The 26,286-nt window shown below is 39.4% G+C and overlaps 1 protein-coding gene across 2 annotated transcripts in view; it reads right to left on the reverse strand.

Annotated features, from left to right (window-relative positions):
- The window catches only part of CASR (calcium sensing receptor), a 75,078-nt gene that overhangs the window by 40,770 nt on the left and 8,022 nt on the right, over positions 1-26,286 (reverse strand). The window contains exon 2 of one of the 2 annotated variants that reach the window (XM_051779470.1): positions 840-1,278. In XM_051779470.1, coding sequence (XP_051635430.1) covers positions 840-1,024 — 185 coding nt within the window. In that variant the 5' untranslated portion in view covers positions 1,025-1,278. Of the gene's footprint in view, positions 1-839; positions 1,286-26,286 lie in introns of both variants that reach the window. The other variant, XM_051779469.1, reaches the window with a different exon arrangement.

The raw sequence follows: 26,286 nt of genomic DNA on the forward strand, positions 1-26,286 counted from the left end.
GCCCCATAACACTGAAGTGTTTTCCTGTGCATGGTCATGGGAGAGGTCCACATGAATTTCTTATATTTTGTTTATATGACGTTCCAGTTGTAATCACTTTCTGTCTCACTTTCCACTTTTTCTGTGTATTATGTGCAGGGTTGTAAGGTTAAAAGTTCCTCATGTCTCATCACAAAAATGGCTACATTTCAGTAATAAGAGAAATTGTTTTCATGTGCATTTGTCCCTCCAGGTTTAACTGCCAAACACTAAAGATAAAACCTATATACACTGTTTACACAAAAGAAAAGGACTCTGGGTGAGGAAAGTCTGACCTTTGTAAAGGTCCTAAAGAGACATTTATGTGTTCAGTAGGATTTTTCAAAAGCAGTGACCTGTCTCACTTTCACCTATCCACTTGTTTAGGCAACTAAACTGTTTGTAAAAACGTAGAAGGTGACAGGCAGACGTGGAAAAAAACCCCAATAAAATCTGATTTCCAAGATGTTTTGCTATGCATTACTTTAATCAAATGAACTAAATGGCACTATGCGTTCTTTTACATCCTTCTGCTAGGAAAGCTAATTTTCAGATACTAATCAAATGTCCACTGTGAATGGCTAGATAGATCAGTATATTCCTATTTTGGCAGCTCCAGGTAGTACAAAGATTGCCCTCTTTCACTGTGCAAATATTATTTATGTTACTGTTTAACTTGTTTTTTCTATTATTTACACCAATTGCCTCTAAAAGCATCAGATTACAATGTATATTTACACAATGTATAGAATGTCACTTCAAGTCAAGAAAGGTGAAGACTTCCCCAACAAAACTTTTTATTTTCCCTTTTACAAGCTTACCTTATACACTCCACTGATTCTGGTCTTGATTTTAGATCCTGGTCTTTAGCAGCCACTCCGAAGTGAATGGGGAACAATCCTCCGAGAATAATGTCTCCCTTCTTCTGTGCCCGCTGGTTTGGCCCATAGGCAGCAGTGTTCCAGGTAAATAGCAAAAGAATCAAGCAGCAGCTATATAAAGTCATTGTTCCTCTTTTCACCAGGGAGTTATAGGATGCAAAATTGGTAAAGATGATGTAAGAAAGCAGATGTCGTAATGTCTAAGCTTTTTCTTTCCTTAATACAGCACAGAGAGGATTTGGGGCACATGTTTGCAGGGAGATAAGCAACAAGGTGGGAACCACAGTGCTGGTGTTTCTCCCTCTGTCTTCTCCATTGCAAAACAACTATTCAGCAGTCCTTCTTTCTTCATAATCAAAGCATTACGGAGAGCCCATCTCTGAGAACTGCAAAAGAAAGACTTGAAAAGTGATCCCAACTACACACCAGTGCCCCACATCGCCACGATGGTCCTGCTTTGTCAAATCACCCCCTCAGTATGTCCCCGAAGCTGGCCCCACTCAACAACCCACCTGGGACACCTTACAACCTAGACAAAGCCAGGCACTCCTGTGACACCAGCCACACCTCCTCAAACAATGTCAGCTGCCTGATTTTCTGTCACACATTTAAGGTGGCCTAAATCTTCTGGTGTGACTGGTCACAGGAGATGCTGTAAAACCTACGATGAGGCATCCATGAGCAGAGCACACTGTGAGACCTGGATGGGCAAGTGGGAAATAAGGAAGCATCAAATGCAGTAAGAATCAAACCTTTCTCTGAAACAAATAACTGATAATCTTTTGGTGTTGGTTCATCCCCTCCTTTCCATACATAGTTCTTAACTCTCTGGTTTGAACTTATCCGTGCTAAAAATGAAACCAAGTCACAAGAAAGAGTTCTTTCACATTGAAAGGGAGAATGACTTTCAGGGAATCATTTGAAACCAAGATATTTCTCCATAAGGTATCATGAAGGCTTGAAAGGTTTGGTAATCATATCATTGAAAGCTTAGCTACAGAAGCCTTTCAGCCCTGCTTCCTGGGGATGAGAAATATTGCAGCTTCTCCATGCTCAAGCACGTCTACAGGCTTCCCAAATGAAGAACTAACTTAATTATGGTATATGAAAATGACTACAGCTCTGGGGGAGGAGGTAGAACAAAAAATTCATGAATAGCTCTTCAGCCTATTTGGAATAGGTCTAAAAGCTAGTAATAAAAATCTGAAGTTAGTCAAATTCGAAGTAGAAGCTAGGCATACATTGTTAATTCTGAGGACAGTTAATTGCTGAAAGAAGTCATCAAGCACTTCTTAATTGCTGAGAACCTTTTTATACGAATGCCTTATTATGCATTAAATGCATATTTGATCTTCACCTAGGTAAAAAAAAAGAGCTACTGCAGGGAAAAACTGTGATCATGGGACTTCTTCTAGTAGCCAGTCTTAATGATGGTGCATGCTGTATGACCACCAAGCACTTGGAACTATTTCATATATTTTTGTTATAATGAAGGTCAGATGCAGCAGTCAACGAGAGAAGAGAGACAAAGCTCACATCGTTCTCACACCTCTGTGGTCAACGCACCTAGACAACTGGGCAGACACTGCAATTCTCTGTGACGGGTCCACTCTAAACTATTCTTTGGCCCTGGTTTGAACAAGTGCATTTTTACTGGCAAGAGCAATCAAATCTTTGCCTAGATATCAAAATAGCTCTAGGTATTGGCATGTGGCCCTTTGACAGCTGGATGACAGAACTTTAACCAGAACCAGGATTAGGAGGTGACAGAGCAGTGCAACAAGTGAGTGTCCCCAAGCATTTGGGTTCACAGAACCACAGAATATTCTAAGTTGGAAGGGACTCACAAGGATCATCTAGTCCAGTTCTTAAGTGAATGGCCTGCACAGGGATCAAACCCTCAGCCTTGGTGTCATTAGCACCATGCTCTACAAGCTCTAACCAGTTGAGCTAATATCATTTTTCCTGGCACAGTGCCAAACAGACTGAAGAACAAAACACTTTTCCATGTTTCAGTCAGGGAAAGGTCATCTTTATCCCACCACTTATGGTTTCAGAAAAGATATAAACAGTAGTAAAGTGCCAATACAGTGTACTGAGGTGAGGACCAGCACAGGCAGGGCCAGCATTTAGAGGTGAGATGTTTGAAACAGGGAGAATAATTTCTGAAGAGACACTGCAAAGTGATGGGATGGTCTGACTAATGCTGTTTAGCCCAGCTCATCCCCTCCCCTGACTCCCTTCCAGATGGCAAAGAGACCTGGGGGACTGCATGCTCCTTCAGGCGTAGAGATGGAGACAGCCAGCAACGAGGTCCCCTGAGCCTGGGCAAGGAATGTGCACAGGACTTAACCAAGGTGGGACGGGGTCAGTGACTTCCCCATCTACTGCGGGAAGACAGCGAGCCTGAGACCACAGCCTGGTGATTTACTACTCTATTTTTCTGCTTTTCCTTTAATAAGCCTTTTTTTTACCTTTGGAGTTATGCGCTTATGGAAAAGGAAACAAGATAGACAATGTAATTTAGTTTGCTGGGATGCTATGGAGGGGTTTGGGCTGATGCTACTGAATATTTAGGAACAACTCTTCTACACCAGAGAGTACATAGCTGAAGTATTAAATGTAGAAAAAAATAAACTCACATTCTTATTCCTCTTTTCTCACAGTAGACAAAGTCAAAAGACCTAAACTGGTAAAATACAGTTAATTTTAAAACAGCATTTACAGCACTTAGTAGTCCAAGATGTCATTCAAGAGCATGACAATGGAATAGACAATGATAATAAAGTCATTCATGGTACAGGGTAATACTTGGTATCCTCCTGGATAACTTGCAACTGGTTGTTCTCAGGGACAGAATATAGAACTGAAATAACACCAGAAATGCTGTCTGGGAACAAGATGGGTTGTGTATATACAAAGAATATCCCTGAGGCAGCAAATTAAGGGATAAATATCCAAATATGCACTGGCACAAAATGATACCCAGAAAAAGCAAAACTAAGTATATGCTTCCCTCCTCATAAATCTCAGTGTCAAAATTTACAACTCTCCATACCTAAATACCAGCTATAGCTGGAAAACCAAACTCATTTACTGGGAGACACGGGTCTCCCAGCTGCTTTCAAGTGCTCTCCATGCCTGAGGATGACTGTATTTGAAAATACTTATTTCCCAATGAACAGTAGCAAGCTTGCTGCCAGATAATATCCTCTAGTATCAACTTCTGTTGTGGCAAATTTTCCTTCGGTTCTCTTTTCTTTAATTAGATTTAAAGGAAAGCATTATACAGCCAATGATTGAATTACCTGCTAGTGCATGACTCCAGACATAAAACTTAGCAAACTATAGGTGGAAATGGTACTACTAATAGAAAAAATTACTGTGGTCCTGCAGTTTTCAGCTAATAAATAAAAGAAGATTAAATTAACAAGCAACTGAATTAAGATGGAAGGTTGGGATCCGTTGCTATTTTTTCCTTTGCAAATGTTCTTACATGTAAAACATTATTTAGTATTAGCACTTAAATTCTTTGCTTATAAGCTCTTCAGTGCAGAACACCTTTTCCCTGTACATATATTCAGCAAATGCAATTCCATAATATTACTTATGGAAGAAAAATATTAAAAATGAGTAGTCATTTTCATATTTTTTGACACAGCCATATTTTTAATCCCCCTTCCCTTTTAAAAGTAATCTTCAATATTTTTTCCACTCTTGTTTGTTAAATACCAGACATCTTGATTCTGAACTCTCTTGGAAGTGGAAGTAGCAGCTATCTCACCTAAGCTTCAGTGGAGGAACTGAAAGTGGTTCCAGGAACGGGTGAGACATCAGGTGACTGTTGTCATGGCAGAAACAGCTGAGGTGGAGAGAGATGGTACCCAGGGTACAGCTGTGGGTATTTGAAAAGGCTACAGCAATTGGTACCATTTTGCTAGTTGAATGAATGTTTTAGTTGTCAGACTAAATCATGCAGAAAACCCAGAAATGTTCAATAAATCTTTATTCTTTGGGTGAAAAGAACTGAATGGCACACTCATAGCATATATTACATATGAAGTGCTTATCAATCAAACAGTAACTAACCACAATCTACAAACAGCAGCTGCTCAACTACCTACAGTAGCTGAGCTGGAAAGGATCTCAAGGGATCATGCAGCTGCCCCTTAGCCCAAGAAGGGCTCAGCAATAGTAGTGCAATTCCTGGCATATTTTCTCTAAAACTTTTTGAGGAAGAAGACCTGTCAGACATCCAGGGCAGCCTACTTCAATGCTTCTCTACTCTTACCAAAGCAAATGTTTTCTCAAGTCTAACTTGAACGTTTCTTTTGTTATAGCTTAAGCCTGTCTTCTCCCATTTATTGCATGCAGGCCAGTGCCTCCCTGCTCATAATCACCTTATTTGGGATTTGAATTCACCTCCCCCTTTTCTCTTCTTTTTTCAGACAAAGCAAATTAAATTAATTTAATTTTTTTTCCATAAAGATTTTTTCCTGAGCTCAGATTATTCCTGTTTCAGTCCTCTGGCCTCTCTCCAGCATGTCTCCACATTTAGTGCAGACCAGTGCCCAGAAATGGACACAGTGTCCTTGTTTGGCCCTTACAAGTGCTGAGCAAAGTAGTAGAATTACTTCGCGTGTCTTGCATGCTATGGCCCTGTTTATACATCTCAGCATGGCATTTGTCTTTTTTGGAACAGCACGATATTGTTAACTTATGGTAGATCATTAGCTGAACACAAAGCAAAGTTCAGCATGTTTATATCCATAAAGCCATGAAACCTCAGAAGAAATTGTCATTTTCCAAAAGCTTTTCCCTCACATTCAGTTCAAAGGTAGAATCTGCTAAACTTCATCTGATCATCCGGGTTACCAACAAGGAACCAGCATGCACAAGCTCAGCTGAGACTCTCAGGCTTTCAGGACCTTTTTATAGTAGAAAACTGGGGGAGATTCCTGATCATGCCCATGGCAAAAGGATTGTCCCAGATCCAAAAAGAGCAGGTTTGTCCCACCTCTGGGAGGCCTAGATGTCCCACGGCCAGAACAGTCTGCTCGTGAGGTTGCACCCAGAGCTGGGTGGTTTGGAGGAGCCAAGCTGCTCAACCACCCCTTGGGGCCTGCTGGGCACAAAGAAAAAGCTTATGAGAACTCCAGCTGCACGTCCACGAAGCACTGCTCCACCAGGAGACTCGCATAGAGCTTCTTCGTTTTGATAAACCACTGTTTTCTGATGAAATGCTGCTTTGTCAGAAAATGCTCAAGCACACTCTTCAGCTTTTGATTGTTGAAGTTTCAAAGTTTCTATAACTTTCCAGCAAAGCTCAGTTAGGGGCTGTGGAATCTGATAAAATAATTAATTACTGGCTGGAGAGTTAAACCTTGTGTAATGCAGGTGCCAGAGCAATTAATTAGCTTTTTTGTGGCTTTTAAATCTGAGAATCATTAAGCCTCACTTTAATGAAGAGTTGTAGTTTGCTACAGTGACAGAAACTCTTCAGCAGATATCCTGCTGTACCTTGAAATTCTTTCATTAATTCAAGGTGTATGGTTAGATCACGGTAAGGTTGGAGCCATGAGCAACATACCTCTCCTCAACAGACAAGGAAGAGGTTCAAGTAGAACAGAAAACAGAGAGGATATACATCATTAACTTTGTGTCCAATCATCTCATTGCTCAAGATGGCTAAAGAAGGGCACTTCTCTGGACAATGGATGCAGGATACAAGCCTTCACAGTTCCAAAAGCAGAGCAGACTTCTAGTGCTAAGGTACCATGACAATGTGAGAAAACATAAATTGTTCACAGTTGTCAACAGAGCAGGAATTACCTCAGCACCTCTTTGGTCAAAATTAGGGACAAGCACATCAAAGATGCAATGAAAACCAGACTGTTGGTGTGCTCAGATGGAAAAGCTGTGCTTGAGCTTTGTGGAATTAAACTGCTCAATCTTTAAAGGTGGCAAGTATAAACTGAAAATTTACTATGAAGAACTTATTGCCAATGAAGAAAAGCACAATTCTTACACAACACACTGCCCAGAAGAAGGAGATTTTTATCTGGACAAATAGCATGATTTGGAAATGGAATCTCAGTCTTGGAAAAGTTGGGAGAGTTCTGATGGGTGTAGAGCAAAATTCAGATGTAGGATAGAGACTCTTCTGAAAACATTACTGAGATGCTTGGTTTTGAACTAAATAAAAAATGTGAATGCTAGAGCTTTTACTGAGAATAAGATTTTACAATATTATCAAAACCACAAGACCATCAGCATCACCAGAACAGTATTTCCATGCCCTGCTATTAGCGTGAGGGCGTGTTATCTGTTGTGGATGGAATTTTTCTGGCAGGAATTAAGATGCTAATTCACTATTAGACTGCAGAAAACGTATGTTAAAAAATGATACATTACAGTCACATCTTGCATTGCAAAAGCTAAGAGGAGGCCAAAACCACAGCATGCACATTAGCCATAGTACTAAAGAAGCTGCTGAAGTTCATAAATAATAAGACCTGGCCAGTTCAAATGAAGAAAGCCATATACTTAGCACTGGGAGGAATTGCCTGTGGAAGGAAAGGTAGGCCTAAGAACATGTTTAGTTTGGTCATGAAAAACCTGAGCACTTGTGATAGAGTAACATTCTCAATTCTCCAAGATAAACTAAATATTAAAAACAATATAGTAAACCAGGCAATTGTAACATTTAATTCTGCTACACCTCATATGCCCCACATTGTTAAGTTTGTCCATGAGTTACCATTTAAGTTTCCAGAATTTTTGTATATTTAACATTATTTTTATGCAGCAGCCACATCTTTAGCTTTTCTTTACTCCTAAGATCATATATTGGTGTCCAAATAATACAGAACCTACTGTGAAAGAGTGTGGAGTCACACCCTGATCTATGTTTAGCACTACAAAATACCAAAGTGACAGAAATATGCCTACGATATCACCACTGATACTCTGCTCAACACAGAAACTTGAGAACAAGGAAGCCTAAACTGTCAGAGGCTGATGTCTGAGATATAACAATATGGAAAATGGAACCAGGAGTTAAAAAAAAAGAATGTTATGTTTCAAGGAGTTTCGACAAATCTGGCTGTAGCAACAGTAGTCAAAAGAGCATCAGCTCCTGGCTCTTGCACTACCAGGTAAAAATCCAAACCTTCCCACAGGCAGCATTCACCATGCATGGACTTAATGTGGGGTTACAAGGCCTCTGATCTCCCTTCCACTTCAGTCCTGGCTCATAAAGTGCTCACAATCCCATGCCAAGCAATATAGCTATGATTGCATGGTTTTTTAGCAACTGTCTTTCCTTCAGGCTTTGGGGTTCACATAACACTTTTCAGGTAACTTGCATCAGTGTCATGTTCAACATCCCTATTCAGTGTGATTTGGGTCCTGCAATGTGATATCCCTTTGTGGAAAGAATTCTGTGTTTACTGATGGTGGGAAGGAAAAAACCAGAAGTGGTAATAGAAAATACCTTAGAGACTCATCGAAGGCACTCAGCAAACACCATCAGCAAACACAGAGCTGTAAGTGGTTTTTAAGTGCTTGGTGGAAATCTATGTGGAGGGTGACTTATGTCTTTGGAGTAATTTCTACACAGATGTGGCTGTAAGGTAGCCTGAGAAGCAGCTCCAGGGACCTTATAGGCAAGACTGGTTTTGTTCTTCTGAAGGGTGTTTTCTGCAATAAGAGTTAAGGCTCATTGCTGTAAGACATATCACAAACATCTGAAACAAATACTGGAAGGGAATAAGACAATTCTGCAACTTCTCATCTTTCCACTCCTGTGTCTTCTTCAGTACAAGTGCAGTAAAAGTACATGCATGTGTACACACATAAGAGGGAGCACTGAAATGCATTCAAGGCACCCTACTAAGCAAAGCATTCTGTTCCATCCCCAGTGCTCACAAGGAAATGATTTGATAAGAAACAACATGTGATGAATGCATTAGATTGGTTAATGAACTGCTAAGAAATGCTGAGGAGCTTCAGCACCAAGCAGGAACTGTGCAGAACAGCAGGGCTTGGCAGGATTTCCAAGTCCTAGGAAGTTCCAGAGTCACAGCAGCCCATTTGCAGCCTTTGGGGAAGCTGCCCTAAACCCACTAGTTATTGATTATGCTAATTTATGCTGGGAGCTGCATCAGACCCTTGAGCAATCTCAGATTTAGAGACTACAGGTACCAGGGAATCCATCTTGTCTACATCTTAGAGCTGTCCTGTTTTGCCTCTCTGCATTCCAGATTCTGACCTGCTCTTGTTGTGCCATGGTTTACCAACTTGGTTGTTTCCTACGCCTCCTGTTAAAAGCATATCATCTTATTTGTTGTTTAAAGGGGATGAAAAGATGCCTTGGACATAATACCAGTCTAAGGCTTCTTGGTAGTTTCAATGATTTTGTCTTCATGTACGGGGAAGCTTAAGGGAGACCCTTAAAATCTGCAATAAAATAGGAGGCGAAACACTTTGCTAAGGTAACATATTTTATTAAATCAGTTTCTCTAACTTCCCTTGTTTCTAAAGAAAGCCTTACCCACCACATTAATAAGTATACATTCCAGTGACAGCTGTTTTACCCCACTCCATATTTTTGGGATGTGGCTAGGCATTCCTGGACAGATGGAGAAAGAAAGCCTGGGGGATGCTCTGATGCTCTGCAGAATGAAGACACTTTATACCCTTGTGGTATGGTGCATATGGCACTGGGATGTGGTTTGCAAAATTTGAGTAGTTCAGACTTTTGCCTGCAGGTGAAACAGCCGTGGATTCAACCTGTGTGCCTCTCAGGGTACCTTACATTCCTGCATATTATATATACATTCCTGCATCTCAAGCAAGCCTTTCCTGTACATTAAACACAGAAGCTTTGCCAGCAAGTGTCACTCGACTAAGAATTGCTCTTAATTCTTAATTTGCAGAATTAATATCTTTTCTGGGTCTGCCCTTAGGAAGTACAGAAGTGCTAATGGGTGCTGTGTTCACAACCCACAGAAATGAAGTCCACCACTGCTCTACAAAATGAACCTGCACAGGTAACCGGGAAGTCTCTTCATCCTTCCCAGCTCCTAATCTATCTTATTCCTCTCTTACAAGAAACATCTCTGGAACGACAAGAGGACTCAATCCCCCTAGCAAAGTCCTTCTTCCTCGCTCAGCATGCCCATAAAACAATATGACTGTGTTACACTCTTTGCATCAGGCCACTTCTTTTAAGATAAGCTTTTCTAAAAGCAAGTAAGAAGAGGGTTCAGCTCAATTCTGTAATATTAATAAATGCCAATCAAAGAACACAATTTACGAAACTGTGTTGCTCTAGTCTGTCTTGGAAAGAATATGGAGCAACTATCCTAGTTATCAATTCCTGGATGCTTTATATCATACACTTCCGTTTAATTTTTGTCTCTCGTTCTTCTGTTTAGAAAATAACAGGTTAGAAGGTCTGGACACTGGGGGAGGCCATTTTGAGCTGTTTTTTTCTGTGCTACATTGTGAGACAGAAAAGAATAGAGAAGTGGTGGGAGAAATGCCAAAGCAATCAGTCATTTGTAAGTAGCTAAATTTACACAATTTAGTGCAGTGTTATTCAAAAGAGATGTCACACTTTTTGATTGGCCAGCGTTAGATCTGCTGGTTAGCAAGCTGAAAGATCAGGGGACATGAAATAACAGAATAAGAACACTAGACTAAGGCAAAGCATAATTATCTTTTTGTATTTCTCTGAACTAATCAACCAACTTTTGATTATTCCTTTACAAATTAGCAGGAGCAATTAAGTTCAGATCATGTAAATAAACATGAGAAGAGGAATCTGCTTTGTATCAGCAAAATTCTTCTTTCCAAAACCTTCTGCAATGCATCAATATTAGGTGCAAGCCACTAAATCTGTCTGCTAAGGGCAGCTTTTAAATAAACTAGGATAATATATTTCTGATTACCACTGGATATGGTTTTTTGAAAGTGATGTTCTCCCACATCCATGTCAACAGATGTCAAACTGAGTATCAGTTGAATCAAGGCTGATTCAGGCTCTTTAGGATAAAAATAAATACAGATCTTAGAGCTGCACTTTATCAGGTTGCTTACAAGGGAAAAACATATTTTGCTTAGTAATTTCTTTTCATTTTATTTGATTTCTTTTTTAAAAATCTCTGCATCTGAAGCAAAACGCTTTATTTGGTCCTTTTTTTCCCCCCCTGTAGAATCCTCAGTGAACCAAACAATAAGGACAACTGTAATTCCAAGCCAGTTTCAACATAAATCTAATTCAGAAAAAACACTTACGTACGTGCTCAACTTTAGTGAGACTTGACTTTAATGAAATTTAGTAGATTCTAAAAGCTTAGCATGTTCTTTAGTGGTGTGCCATATCAGAGACTAAAGTAGCCCCTGGCTGGCTACTCCATTCTCATTTATACTATTATTAAAAACAAATAAACACTGTCTTTGTGTTGGATGGTTTCTTTTTACATGGAGTCCAGCAGGATTTATTAGTAAATTCTTATGGAATTTTTGTCGTCTTTTTTTTCTATCTTTTCTCTTATGTTTCTAGTTCTCTGCTGGCCCAAGATGACTTTCTTTTTTTTTTTCCTTCCCATTTTCCCACTGCTTATTTTCTCTTCTATATGATTTTCTGAACAGAAAACTTCCTTTTCCTGTTTTCTTCTCTCTCTTCCTTTCATTCTAATACCAAAACACTCTTTTCTATTTTTATATTTATTTTGCTGTATACTATGTGCAACCTCTTCCTGTTAAAGAAGGCAGGAGGGAAGAGGATCCCCAGGAAAGGAAAAAACAGATTCAGTGTAAAGGGGGTCTCAGAAAGCTCATTATAAATGTTAAATTCTAGCAAGGATAAAAGTTCTGCTGAACACATAAAATCATTAAACATAAATCAGAAGAAGCAGAGGAGAAACTCAAGAGTAGAACTGCAGGCGTGAGGGCAGGTGAGTAACTGGCACAGACAGGCACATGCCCCACTCTAGTCCTACAGCGAGAGAAGGCAGGTTTTGCTGACTTTTCCTTGCAGAGCTGGCTTGTGCTAGCATGTCCCACAGGGGCTGGAGCACAGGGAGGAATACAATAGTGTATGCTACACACTGACCCCTGAATGGGAACAGTGACCCTTATCTGCCTATGCAATGTGCTGGAAGATCAATGTGATATGCAAGGACATGTTTATCAGTTATGATTATTTATATTAGTCACCTAAGAAATGCTGTCTGGACCTGTGGGCTGCACTTTCCTCCTGAAGATGTCAGCAAGATGATACCACAGACCCATGACATACAGCCAGAACTGGCAAGTAGCAATACCAAAGAAGCAGCACACAAGAAGCCATGATCCCTTGCCCCTATTGCTCCATCTGCCCTCTTCAGGAATGCATCATATTATTTACAAGTTTGTATGAAGCAAAATTGCCATGACAATTTGTAAAAGATGGAGACGACAAGTGTAAACATTTTTTCAATAACCACACTTAGATTCTTTACAGAATTCATCTTGAATCCTACAGGTGTATGTTTTCTACCCTGTAATGTAGGAGGAGGATGGAAATAGCCATTCAGATGCCAGTCAGCAGTTCATTTGGTATAAGAGCCTGCCTCTAGCAGTAGCCAATGATACCTGCTTAAAAAATGTTGTGCTAGACAATTATAGGGCTAATGTCTTACAAGACACTAGCTAGCACTTGGTTAAAGCCCTAAGGAAAAAGTTTTGTGAAAAACAGCCTTAATTTTATAAAAGTCAGCCCTAGAATAAAATAATTAACGTCTTAACTTTTTTCAAATTCATTTCTCTTCACAGCTGAGACTCCAACATTCTCCTTAACAAAATATATATATATCCCTGAGTGATATTCCCCTACTGAAAATTCCCCGTCACTCTCCTCAGCTGATACAATCACCTAAGATATCACAATCTCACCTGTGATTTTTTATTGCATCACCACTGGAGGTCATCAGAAGCTTCAAAGAGTCATCAAAACAGATCTCGAACCCTCACCTTAGCTTTTTCCTGCCAACTTTGGCAGTTTAGCTTGAACTGCTGAGACCATGCAATGAACCAAATCAGCTAGACTGGGCATTGAAGAAGACCAGGAGCATGGCTCTTGCTGGGGAGACTGCCCAGCTAAAGAGCATGCTGTTTTAAGAATAAAATCTCAAACCACTACAACTAGATCCAGAGGAACATGCCTAATAATGCTCCAGTGTGGGCTTCTATTGAATACATTTATTTCAGTAGATCTATTGTGCTTTTAAACAGAAAAAGGCTAGGAATTGTATCTTTCTCACTTCTAGGTTCATTTAGCTGGTGAATTCAATATTGCAGCTGATTCTACTAACATATTCTTCAAGAAGTTTCATATGATTTAGCTGGTAATTACTGCTTAGTGAGAGTAAAGACAGCAGAACTGAAGTGCAGGTAGGGACAAGCAAAGCTATTCAGCTTCTAAAATAGTCTGTATTCAGAGCAAAGGACTCCATTCATTCTTTTCATTGTACAAAAATAAAATTCATAAAGTGCATGTGTTAATTTTCTTTCAGCACACAACATCTTATGTTCTTAAAACAGTAAAAGATGGAAAATTACCATCCTTTCTGGCAAAGCTCCTCTCTGAAATAAAGCAGGAGGTCCCCAGGCTTGCCTTTGAAAAGTCTAATTGCTAAGCTTTGTGTTCTCCAGTTTTCTAAACAGAGCCTTTTCCCCTTGTGTTAGACATTACAACATAATTTTTTCTAGTTCATAATTTAAAAATGATTGGTGAGGGATACCAGAGCTTCAGGGCAGGACAGATCACATCCTTCTCTACCTCATTTCTATATCCAGCACAGAGAGTTCCCAGCAGCTTGGGAGTAGAAGCAAATACAGGGTTTGTGTCATGGAAAGAGTTGAAGAGCACCCTGCATTACTGCACAGACTGGAATGGTACTAATGACTTGAAGGCCCGCATCTGGGAAGGGTGCCTGCATGTTGGAGTGCCAGCTGTCTGCCAGGAGAGCAGGACTGCCCACTACAGACATAGGGGCAGGGAGGGAGCTCTTGACCAGTGAGTTAAAAACTAATCTCAAAACCACTGGATATTCACAGTCTTCACAGTCCTTTTTGTCACACTGTCCATGAATCAGAAGACACTGTGGCCACCGACTTCACCCGTGCAACCCTAAGAAACACAGGCACAGTAACTGACCACAGCGTGGCAACCTCTCATTAACACAGTGTTTTTTAAAATACTATTTTTTAATTGACTTCCCCCTCACTCCTTTTTGAAGGTGATCCTTCCGGAACAGAAAAACACTCAGAGTCACACTCCAGTGAGCCCCAGCCACCTTGCCTGCCTGCCAGCTCTGCAGCTACACACGCTTCATCTCCGGGACGACAGTGTGACTTTTGGAGGCTCTATGCCTCATTTAGCCCTGGTAATGGCCTAAATGGGCTGGAAAAATGCAGGAGCAGGAGTGTGATAAAGAAACAGCTCTGCTGTGCTTATTTAAGTAAGTGGAGAAGAGAAGAGAAGAGAAGAGAAGAGAAGAGAAGAGAAGAGAAGAGAAGAGAAGAGAAGAGAAGAGAAGAGAAGAGAAGAGAAGAGAAGAGAAGAGAAGAGAAGAGAAGAGAAGAGAAGAGAAGAGAAGAGAAGAGAAGAGAAGAGAAGAGAAGAGAAGAGAAGAGAAGAGAAGAAGAGAAGAGAAGAGAAGAGAAGAGAAGAGAAGAGAAGAGAAGAGAAGAGAAGAGAAGAGAAGAGAAGAGAAGAGAAGAGAAGAGAAGAGAAGAGAAGAGAAGAGAAGAGAAGAGAAGAGAAGAGAAGAGAAGAGAAGAGAAGAGAAGAGAAGAGAAGAGAAGAGAAGAGAAGAGAAGAGAAGAGGAGAAGAAAAAGGAAAAAAGAAAAAAAAAAGAAACAAAAAGAAAACCCACCAAACCCACATTTTCTACCTTGACTAGACATTTACGTGTGTAGCCTTGTTTATAATGGGGCATTATGCTGCCTGCTTGTGCTGCTATGAGGATTCACATGTCAAATGAAGGAGTACCAGGAGAGGGCCAGACTTGGATGAGTGTGTCCAATTCCAGTAATCTTTTCCACAGGAGATAGCCCTCACCCCCCGGGCTTCACTCCATCCCCGCATGGTTCTTAATAAGGGCTGAGATAATTGCTGCTTTTGTTATCTGTATGGGAGGAGAAAGTGAGTGGGAGAAAAGGTGAGTGAGAGGAAAGGCAGGTGACAAGAGTGACTCTTCAAGAACAGCAATGGAAGGAGCTCATGCCATTAACCCAATGTTCATTCACCATTTCTCAGCCATACTTTACCCTTTCCCGGGAGGAATCTTGCTACCTACCGAAAGAAAACCATTCTGCTCTCTCTTGAGCTACTCCCAGAATATTTCCTGGTACCCTATAAACTGCCCAAAGAACAAAATGCTACCCTTGCCCTTGGGAAATCTCAGAAAAAGAACTGGAGGGAGCAAATACAAACCATTTATAAGTTTCAAAAGGTGAGGAACCTCTTCATTTAGGGATCTGTTCTCCAGCATCAATGAGAGTGCAATACCAGGGAATGAACCAGACTCCTCTTTATCTAAAGTGATAAAGATAAACCAAAAGTGTACTTCACAGTGGAAAGGACAGCCTTCCCTTCTGATGGTCCTTTTTTAATGTGCTTTCACCACTCCCAATAAGATCCCAGCTATTTAACTGACTTTTTTCCCTCCCTTTCCTATCTGAGGGGGAGTCCTATGTTATCTCAGAATGAAGCATCCTTAAGCTGGAGCCAAAACTGCTCATAACAGCATTGAAGTGACAGAAGTGCTCTATACTTGCCACTGTTTAAAGGACAACCTATATCCATTTTAGCTCTCCACCTTGAGGACTGGTACAAAATATCCTGTGTTTTGTTTGCTCTAGTATTAAAACTTCCAAGAACAGATACTTGGCTGATAAAATTTCCAGGGGACCCACCTGTAAATCAGAACACATTCTTACTGGTGACATCTTAAAAATCTGATTGGGTTTTCGTGCTCTTATTTACATCACAGCCCTATAAACATTCCCACTAGCACAACAGCAGGGGCACCAAACAGCATGGAGCAAGCACGAGCAGCCAGTGGGAGGGAAAAAAATCAGGGATTTTCAGGCAACCTCTCATGCTTCCTTTGGGAAACTCACTGGAATTGTTTCTAATATCTCTTTACTCACATTTCCTGCCTGCTTCTTATTTCAATTTCCTTGATAACTTGAAAGTTAAACTGTGTCATGGGGGATGTGCTGTACCTGTCAAGTGGCTAGTAAAAAAATGATGGTTAAGTTTCCCAGGGCTCTAGGGGTAACATAAAAATTTCCCTGTGGAAGCTCAATAAAATTCAGCCACAGAATTGTTTCTGATGAACTAGAAGTTTTAAGTGCTTGTCTCAATCTGGCAATTGCCTAGGTACTCATACTGGTGATGTGCTTACAATTAGGATATGCAAGCAGAATGTGGCATCAACCAATACAAGAGGACTGGTTCTACAGGTTGGGCTTGGAGCTTTAAACAGGACAAACTTTGAAAGTTTAGAACAATCATCATTCCCATTGACTGGTAGTGTAAAATCAAATGGGAAATGTAAATTAAAGTGTTAAGCCAACACGATCATGGACCAAAAAGGCACTTCTAAGCACAAAAATATTTACACTACACCAGAAGCTATCAGGAATAAAAGATGGCAACATAAAATACTAAAATTCACTAATTTGTAACATGGAAGAAAGGAGAAACTAAAGTTAATAACAAATTCCAAGATACAGTGTGCAGGGAAATTATGAGGGAAATTTATAAAATCAAGGAAATGCTAAATAGTTAACAGAGGTAAAGAGGCAAAAAAGACATTTTTACAAATATAAAATGTGCTTGAGACTGGCCATGAGCTCACTGCTAGATGCGGGTGATAAAACTGTAAATGACAATCAAAAAAGGCGGAAATATCCAATAAACATTTTGTCCTTCGCACACTGTTTTGTCCTTGCTGTAGAATGTATCATCCCATATTACGTCAGCCCAACAAAATTCACTGTAGGTAATAAAAGGAGATGTGAGACGAGATCTGCTAAAATTAAATGTTTTCAAATCAACAGGCCTGGAGTCTTACATAAACTAAATGAGGAGTTCTCTGAATCACTAGTGTTGATACTGAACAACTCATGGAAAAACGGGAAAATTTCAAAGGGTCAGAGAATTGCAAGTGTATCTAGTTACTAAATAACTACCAAAAAAGGAAGGCCCAGGAAATTATAAGTACCAATATAATATATATTATTATAAATATAAATATGTACCCCAATATTGATCTGGATACAATAATGAAATTAAGTTAGTATTCTTTCTAAAAATCAATGAGAAATAAATATGATTAATCTGAACCATATTTAAAAAAAACCCCACTGTTCTTTTTATGAGGTAATGAATAGATAAAGACAACTATGTAGTGTACAATATGGACATGTTCAAGGCATATTACTGACCAGTTTAAAACTTGCAATTAATGGATTCAAAACTAGGTTATGGATAGATCTCAAAGGTTTTGTTAAAGGGATGGTATCCATGAGGGGAGTAATTTCTAAAGATCACTCAATCTCATTCTCAACCTATTCCATATTTTCAAATCAGTCCCCTGGATTGTAAAATGAAATCATATTTGTTAAAAGTTGAGACAAACACAAAAGCTAGCACTGAAGAAGATGGTTTTAATGTATGAATGATCACTAATTTGGAATGGACAAAATTACAACTCTCCCCTAGGCACCAGTGGTTTTCTGTGCTGTGCTCAACATACTCATCTTTCTGGTGGCTCTGCATTGAAATGAACTCTATAACTAAATCTCATGTTTCAAGGCTTCTGTGGACAGCCTGCAGGAGGGAGAGGACAGTTCTTTTTTCTGATGCCCAATTAACCCACACACTCTAGGATGCTTGAAGGAAGACAAAGCTTCACTGATTGGCAGCAGTTAAACTGGGACCCTGAAAAAGTTGCACCAGTGTCCTGTTAGGACACAAAGGATCTATTTTTTCTTAAGTGCGTATGTTGGTCTATCTTGCTCACACGCTGAGGGTCAAATTTAAAGTCAGATATGGAATTAGGAAGGAATTTTCCATCCCACAAAGATTGGCGAGAATCCCAAGTGCAGCTAACTCACTGTTTTCTCTTCTTATCTCCCTAGACTTGCACAGGGAGATGCAAATAACAAACTTAAACCCAGAGACTTAATAGATTTACAAGATTTTAAAGCAAAAAAAAAAAGGACATGTTTCTTCAGGGGATGCAATCACTGCATGACTCAAAGAGGCTTGTTTCTCCAGAGCCTATGTGGAGCAAAAGACATGCATGGCGTTTCGGTAAAGGGAGGGTATATGTGATGTATGTCTCACAACAGTTTTACTAAAAGCTCCACGGGACATAACTCAAGCCTCAGGACTTAATGAAAGTCAGTGTTGTATAAAGGGTGCTATAGATGTGTCATTGTCATAAAATGAGAACAATGAGGCACTGAATTCTGCTGCAGATCATCTAAACTTCAGTTGCTGAGGATTAACTCACTTAGCAGAGTTGTGATGTTTCAGCTCTTAAAGTCCACCTAAAAAAACCACCCAGAAACCAAGCTAAAAAGTAGCCACTAGTTATAACTCTTAAAACTACTCTTGGTGTTGACATATCAATTTACTGACAAGGAAAGTGTTTCCTATAGTGTCAGCACAGTAAAAGTTGAAGTCTAGGTCACATGTATACTTGTCTCAAGCATAAACAAAAAACCCTGATAAGTTCCAGATCCAGAGCCCTTTTCCTGTGGGTGCTACTGTAGTGAAGCAGAACAAGCCTGGATTGATGTTGAGATAGCAGGCTAAACCTGCAGTGTTAGCAACGGTGCAATGCTTTGTTTTGACTTACATGCTGAATGGAGCAAAGACAAAGCCTCAAGAGGAGAATAAATACAGATGAGCAAGAGGTTATTTCACTGATAGCTCACTTCTATGAGAGCTGCCCACACTTAAAAGGGGAAGTGCAAACACTGAACCTGGAACCCTCTGAAGGCTTCTCACTAAAGTGATGTCCTACTTTGCCTCTGACTGTACAGATTCAATACTTAAAATGGGCCCTTGCTAAGTCCAAATCTACCAGATCTGTAGCCATCTAAAACAGCAATTATGATACAAAGTGAAAGGAAATACTCTTTAAATTAATCTATCAATAGATCTCCCTTCCCAATATTGAAAAGACAGACCAAAGGTGTACCACAGAAATGCACCTGAGCAAATCTGGATTTCTATAAACTAGAAAACTCTTTTAAGATATCAGACCGGCATTAAAAAAGTAGCACCACAACAGTCAAGGCAACAAACATTTACAAAGTGACTGGGAGCAGCAAATTTTCATCAAATCATTCAACCCTTTTATTGTTGATCTTGATTATGTCAGACAACATTGTTAAAGACCTTTGCTAAAGACTCAGCAAAATCACCTCTCCAAATTATAAAATGTCAAGGCAGACTGTTCCTAAAACTTCAGAAGACAGTATAATCACCTCTCTTGCTATTTGCAAAGATGAAGGAAACAATTTCAAACAAAACAAAGCACCCCCATTAGGAATCAAGGAGAACACAAAACTACATTAGCATTTGTAACCTCTTTCTGAGCTCAGCCCATTAGCAATAGAAACATCGCTAAGAAAACAGTAGATGGAGGCACTCCAGTAAACAACTGTATCAGTGAGATTTCCAGTGCTCACTGTATATGCCTAATTTCTTGCCAGCTTCATTTCTTGCTCAGTCATTTACTTGTGCAATGTCTGCTTCTCTAGCCCGTAAATAGACAATAATTAGTTTTGACCTCTTCTGTGGAGGATGGAGGATGTTGAGACTGAATAACTGTTCCTCAGTAAAATAAAAGAACAGAATATTATTATATATAAAATTATGATAATGATACTGCATACTCCTCACATAGCTTCTCTCCAAGGATCTAAGACTTCCTAATAAACATTAAATTAATCCTTGCCACCACACTTTTGGAAGACAAATTATTCTTTGCTACAATTTATTTGCAAGTGGAAGAACTAATGAACAGCTAATGCTTACACATCTAATTTAAAAAAATACTTTCACGATTTTATTTATAAATGTTTATTTAATTTCCCTAAAGTGAAACTGGGAGAAGTATACTATTTCATGCCAGTCTCTCTCCACGCCTTCAGCTCTTTGAAGCCTTACAACATTGAGCCTGAAAATTCAATTTCTCTGTCTGGAGGCTCAGCGCTAATAGCTCTGTCTGGAACATCAGTATCAAGGGACTGTGTCTTCAGAGTTTAGAGGAAGTCAGCAAAGAGTTTTCTGGAGAGACAGGAAAAAAATTCTATCATTCATTTTAGAGAGAGATTATTAAGAAGTGAGCATATAAGAGCATATTGTTTTTGTTATCAGCATCCCAGTATTACAGTATACACCAAAATTTATGTACAGATACAGAAAAAAACTTGATTCATACCTGTATACTATATAATTTGCCCAAGTTCTCTCTCCAAAAGAAATCATCACCGCTCATTTCAGAACAAGATAGACTGAGCTGGGACAATTAGCCTCCCGCCTGAGGTCCCATCATCATCTCCAACAGTTATGAGCTATTTAAGCACTGAGGTAAAAGGACTTCATATTTCCAACGGTAAGTCTCATTATTAGCAATGAATATTCTTACTGCTATGACTATGCCTCATTACTTTTTAAAAAAAACATTTTTGCAAGCCTGCTATATTCTTGGGCCAGTAAATTTTCACTGGTGTTTAAATTTTCCACCGAATGACATACACATTCAGAGTGTTTTTAAAACCCCACACTAACTTTCTGTCTATTCTGACTGTAGCATGCAGTTGGTTAAGTTTCTCAAACATATTACTGTGCACACATTAAGACCATCAGGAAGAATCAATGCTCAAACTGTACTTAGGAGACAAAAAATGAGGATTGCTCTGCTGAAATCCAGAAACCCAAGTTCAACTCTTCCTTTGTCAAAGGTGAGGCATTTTTCACTCAATTGTCCTTACCATGTGTGTTTGTCATCATATCTTCTATCAAGAACTATGAATCAGACACCACCGTTGTTCATATTTTTTGTGTGACTAGTATTTCTGAATTTATAAACATATGTTTATATTCAGGTATTTAATGCATTTATGTGTTTAAAAACACATAAACCATCAGTGTGGCTTTGTCTGTGTCAGCATCCTGTTCCTGGTTTTGGCCTTTCTAATAAGACTCTCAGCTTTGCTGCATCTTCTGGGATCTAGTCATGTTGATTAAAGCTTGCATCATGTCAGCCCAGTGAAAATAAGCAAAATAGTCTTTACTTGCAGCTTTAAAACAACACAGTTTTTAGGGAAAAAACCCTGATGTCTCATTTGCAAGGACACAGGTTCCAAGCCAGTATGGTTACACAGGCCCATCATCTTAAAAAGTTCAGGTTCTGTGACAGGCATCTGTTTAAGCACCATTTACTGTTAATGCATTTGATACATGTTGAAATGGATCACCCATTGCAGTTGGATCAGCTTTCCTTAAGCCGGAGTATTTTATTTAGACCTGTCTGTAAATACGTAGGTGTATAAATATAGACCTGTTTCTGGTATAACTCCATCAAAACCAATTGCTGAATAAAGACAGCTAATAGGAACTTAAGAAATTACCTGAAAGGAAGAACTTTCCTAATACAACCTTTATATGCTTCCACAATTTGATTTACATAACTTCATTTTCTCTGTCAAATCCCACCCTCATTTCTCCTTCAGAGCAGTATAATCCAAAACGTTCTCAGTCTCCCTCTTCCCTATTCACACAGAACCACAAGAATCTGCTGGGTTTTTTGTGAACACAGTGGCAGTCTGCTCAGATGCCCAGCTCAAGTCTTGAAAACTGGACTTTTAACTTGGGCTGAAGAACACATCTCTCACCTGCAGAACATGAACCTCCAAATATGCTTTGCAAACCACACAGTAAGAGGATTGAATGAATCAAACTTACCAATGTGGGAAAGATGTGACAAAAGGAAACGTAGGGGCAGTGTGAGAAAAATGCAGAGCACCAGAAACCAGGAGGTGGATTAAAAGGGTAGAGCTTTGAACAAAGGTTCAAACTCTGTTCTAATTTACGAGTACAGAAGTGTTGTCCAGACAAACAACATTTGAGAAACTTTCTTTCTCTTGATATTGTGTGACCATAAAAGGATCCATGCTTTCTAATTTCTAGACTAATAATTTAAGACTATGGAATAGTAAACATTACATGAAAAACTGCAAAGTAAATTAGTTCCTGATACAAATTTCTAAACAAATATTAAAATCTGTGTAAAGCTAATTAAAATTTCAGAACCTGCTTTGAATATTACCTATATTCAATTTGTAATTATCTGATTACTTATGCATTATTAAATCACCCTGTAGCCAGGGAGCAGAGCTTTTCCTCAATCACAGTTGAACCTGAATGATTATTTTGCTATTTTGTTAAAATGAGCTGAAATAACTTCAGTCATGGCAGCACATGAACTAGGACTAAGCTGAAGAAATAATTAACTCAGCTCCACAACATGAGCTCAAATCTGTGCTGCTCTGTTCATCCATTTTTTAATTTTTCATCTGAGTATAGAATGAAAGAGAATGACCTTTTGATTTTTCAACTAGCTGAGGTTCACTTTATCATGCAATCTGTATTTACAAAGTCATAGAGTATTCCTAGAATAATATCACATCAGGCAGGTCTTATTGTAGTTTTATATGTATCAGTGTAGAGTCTTGGAACATGCAGAATATTTCTGAAGAAATGGTCCCAGAAAATAGTGTGAGAAGGACAGTTCAGTTAGCAATCTGCAGAGGAACCACAAGATACTTTCTGTTTCTTCAGGCATTTAGGAAAAACAGAGGTATAGTGAGTTTGCAATTTTATATAGTTATGAATTTTGTTCAGAGTAAGGGCATCTGTATACTTTTATATATAATTATTAGTCATAACCATTTAAGTTGCACTGTAAACACGCACTGTGCTAAAGACAGATGTCAGGACTACAGTGAGCTTTACAAACTAATAAACTGTGGAAGAGGGGTTTATTTTTTGCCTCGTTAAGATCTACACAATCCATGCAGATAAGGATTTTATTGCTTTATTAATTAGAATTAAAGACAGCAGAAAGCATGTTACCACCCATAGATTAAACAGTTGACTGAGAAGAGACTGTGTGCTGCAATGAATAATTACACATTAGTAAATGTTGCTGTACAAGTCATGCTCAGGTTCTCCAAGCTGTTCTTGGCATAAGACCAGCAGAGGTGAAACAAAAATAGCTTTATGTCATCTTTGCAGCTGCCCAAATCCAGTAACAAAGGAAGGCCAGCCCCAGCCCTGCATGACACAATGTAGCTACAGGACTATTCTATGTATCACCCACCTGCCTATGGTTCCAACAGGGTATTTCATAGCTGAGGACCATTGGGAGAAGATGGATTTTAATTCTCAGAGGTATTTTTCCCAGGTACAGAAAACATTAAGGGAGCTGGCTGGTACTGAGGAAATAGGTCTCTGAATTTTAGAAACATCTCAACTTAAAAACCGTTCTCCCTAAACTTTTTGGATGGAACAATACCGTAACATTAACTTAAAGTACTTAAATCTAAACTGGACAAGGTATACAGGCAAAGCAGAGAGGCTATACAGGCAAGGCAGGCAGAGTGTGCAGGCAAGGCCACTGAGAGCAGCTCAAGGAGGACTTGGGGGTGTTGGTGAATGAGAAGACTGACATGACCCAGCAATGTGCACTTCCAGCCTGGAAAGCCGATCACATCCTGACTGGCCAGCAGGTCAAGGGAGGTGATCCTCCCCCTCTACTCCACTTTCATGAGACCCCACCTGGAGTACCACATCCAGCCCCAGGGCCCCCAACATAAGAAGCCTGGAGAAGTCTGAGGCGAGACCATATAGCAATCTTCCAGTAAAAAAAGGGCTACAAGAAAGCTGGAGAGGGATTTTTACAGGGGATGTAGTGAAGGACAAGGGGAAATGGCTTTAAACAGAAAGAGGTTTTGATTAAATATTAGGAAGACATTCTTTACTGTGAGGGCGGTGAGATTCTGGAACACGTTGCCCAAAGAAGTTGTGATGTCCCACCCTTGGAGGTGTTCAAGACCAGGCTAGATGGGCTTTGAGCAACCTGGACTAGTGGAAGGTGTCTCTGTTCATGGCAGGGAGATTGGAACTAGATGATCTTTAAGGTCCCTTCCACCCCAAACCATTCTATGATCCCACTGTATTCATTTTCAGTTTCTATCAGCCCACAGCATCGAAATGGAAAGATGAGAGCCACAAGTTATCTAACCCCACTGTCGGCTACTTTAGTGAAATCATGTTCTCTTAATTAAGAGGTATGGATCTCATAATCCCTTTCCCCAACAGGATGTGAACTCTTGCTCACCTAAAATACTTCACTTAGGAGGAAATGTGCATTATTAGGTACACATCAGCACTGCTGTGTTACATGCTTAATTAAGAATTATGAATTCTCTTTCCTTCCTAGTTATAAGGTTATTATATACTTGAATAATTTTTATTTTTGCTTTGCTTCTGAAGATGGTCGCCTAATATTAGTGTAACCATCACAGAGATATGTTAGCTGGCAATTACTGGCTAAAGCCAGAGACAAATTAGCAAAAGAAACAAAGAAACTTAAAATAACAAATCCCAATGAGAAACAAAATATTTAGGCTTTTACATGTTTCATGTGCTCATCAAAAACTCCTCCTTTTAATCCCTGGGCCTGGAAATCAGATCATTTTTCAAACTTGAATGCAAGTTGCCATCTAAACCTATACTTGGATCAATGACATGAATATTAATGTAAGTATCCAACAATAGAAATCTGAACCTGAAAATTACAGTTGTGTATTTTTTCTACTTTGACAATCCTTGATACAAAATGAGAACCTGTTATGCTGTAATTAGACATTTTTAAAAGCTCTTTCAGATCTTTGGATGAAAGACAGTATCTGGATGCCAAGGTGCTGTCAACTTTTCTTACTGTCTGGAATTGTATGTTCAAATCCTGGCTCTATCAAGCCAACGTTTCTTATTTCTGGGACAGCTATTTCAATGTGTTCTGATTTACTGCAAGCAGAGCTTTCAAACAAAGCCATATAATGTAGAGCTGTTTCAAACCCTGCCTATAAAACCAAAATCTTAATACTCCACATGTGTTGCGTGCAAGCATACTCTTTATAATTTACAAGATGTTATTGTTTTTAATGGATATCCCTCCAAACTTACCTGCCAGTTTGCAAACTGCTAACAGCAACAGCAGATTCTTAGAACAAACTGCACTCTCTCTCAGCGTCTCCTACACTCTTCTCTGTCGCCCAGGTTGTTGGCACAACTGTCAACAATTCTCAGTTCTCAGTTACATGTCATTAATTCTTTGGGCAAGGTATGTGAAGAGAGAGGATACAAATTGTTGTGTCAGCTCTGCTGGCTTTGCAATGTTAATTAAAAATACAGCACCAAGATTTGATTTAGTCTTTAGTAACTGCAGCTATCACCTTGATAAATATCACAACAGACATATCGAATAAGAAAATGAGACTACTAAAAATCCCCTCTCAGAACAAGATTTTACTTTAAAAACTGTGAACACTAACAATATCATGGCATTGCTTATAGGAAAGATATTTTGGCAAAACTATAAAACTTTTAGGAAAAATATGTAATTTCAGAGTAAGTAATTTATATTATTTTGATACAGTGGAATTAAAATAATCTGTTCCTGAGTAATAATCTTCGTCAATAGTATCTTCTTGCAGGATGTCATTGGGATTTTTAGCGTCATTTGCCAGGCACTGTCACCAACCTAGAGGTTCTTAAAAATATCATATGCAGCTATAACTAACAATAGTCACTACCTAGAGTAATGGAAATTAAGTGCTATGCTGCAATGTCATTTACAGACAATAAGTCTGTTTCTACAAATAACATACTGATGTACAATGCAAGGAATAAATTATTAGGGGAGAAAGAAACCAGACATTATATAGGAAAAGCGTCTCATCCTCACACAAATAACAAATGCGGAGCGCTCAGATTCACAGCCCCTTGTTTCACCTCATTGACCCTGTTCACTCCAACAGCTGTGCAAGGAAGGATGTTCTTCCCCCATTTCCCTTGGGCGGGTCTGCGAGAACGCAGACAGTGCCAGCTCTGTGCTTGTCTCAACTCCCACCCCACTACTGCTTCTTGTCAGTTCCCCACATCTGCTCCAGGCCCTCTCACTACTGCTGGTTTCAGTGCTAACACTGCAGCATCTCTCATCACACTGTGCTGCCAGC

Source organism: Manacus candei, unplaced genomic scaffold (assembly GCF_025592945.1).
Source record: "Manacus candei isolate 608988 ecotype Guabito, Panama unplaced genomic scaffold, ASM2559294v1 h1tg000014l, whole genome shotgun sequence".
NCBI lineage: Eukaryota > Metazoa > Chordata > Aves > Passeriformes > Pipridae > Manacus > Manacus candei.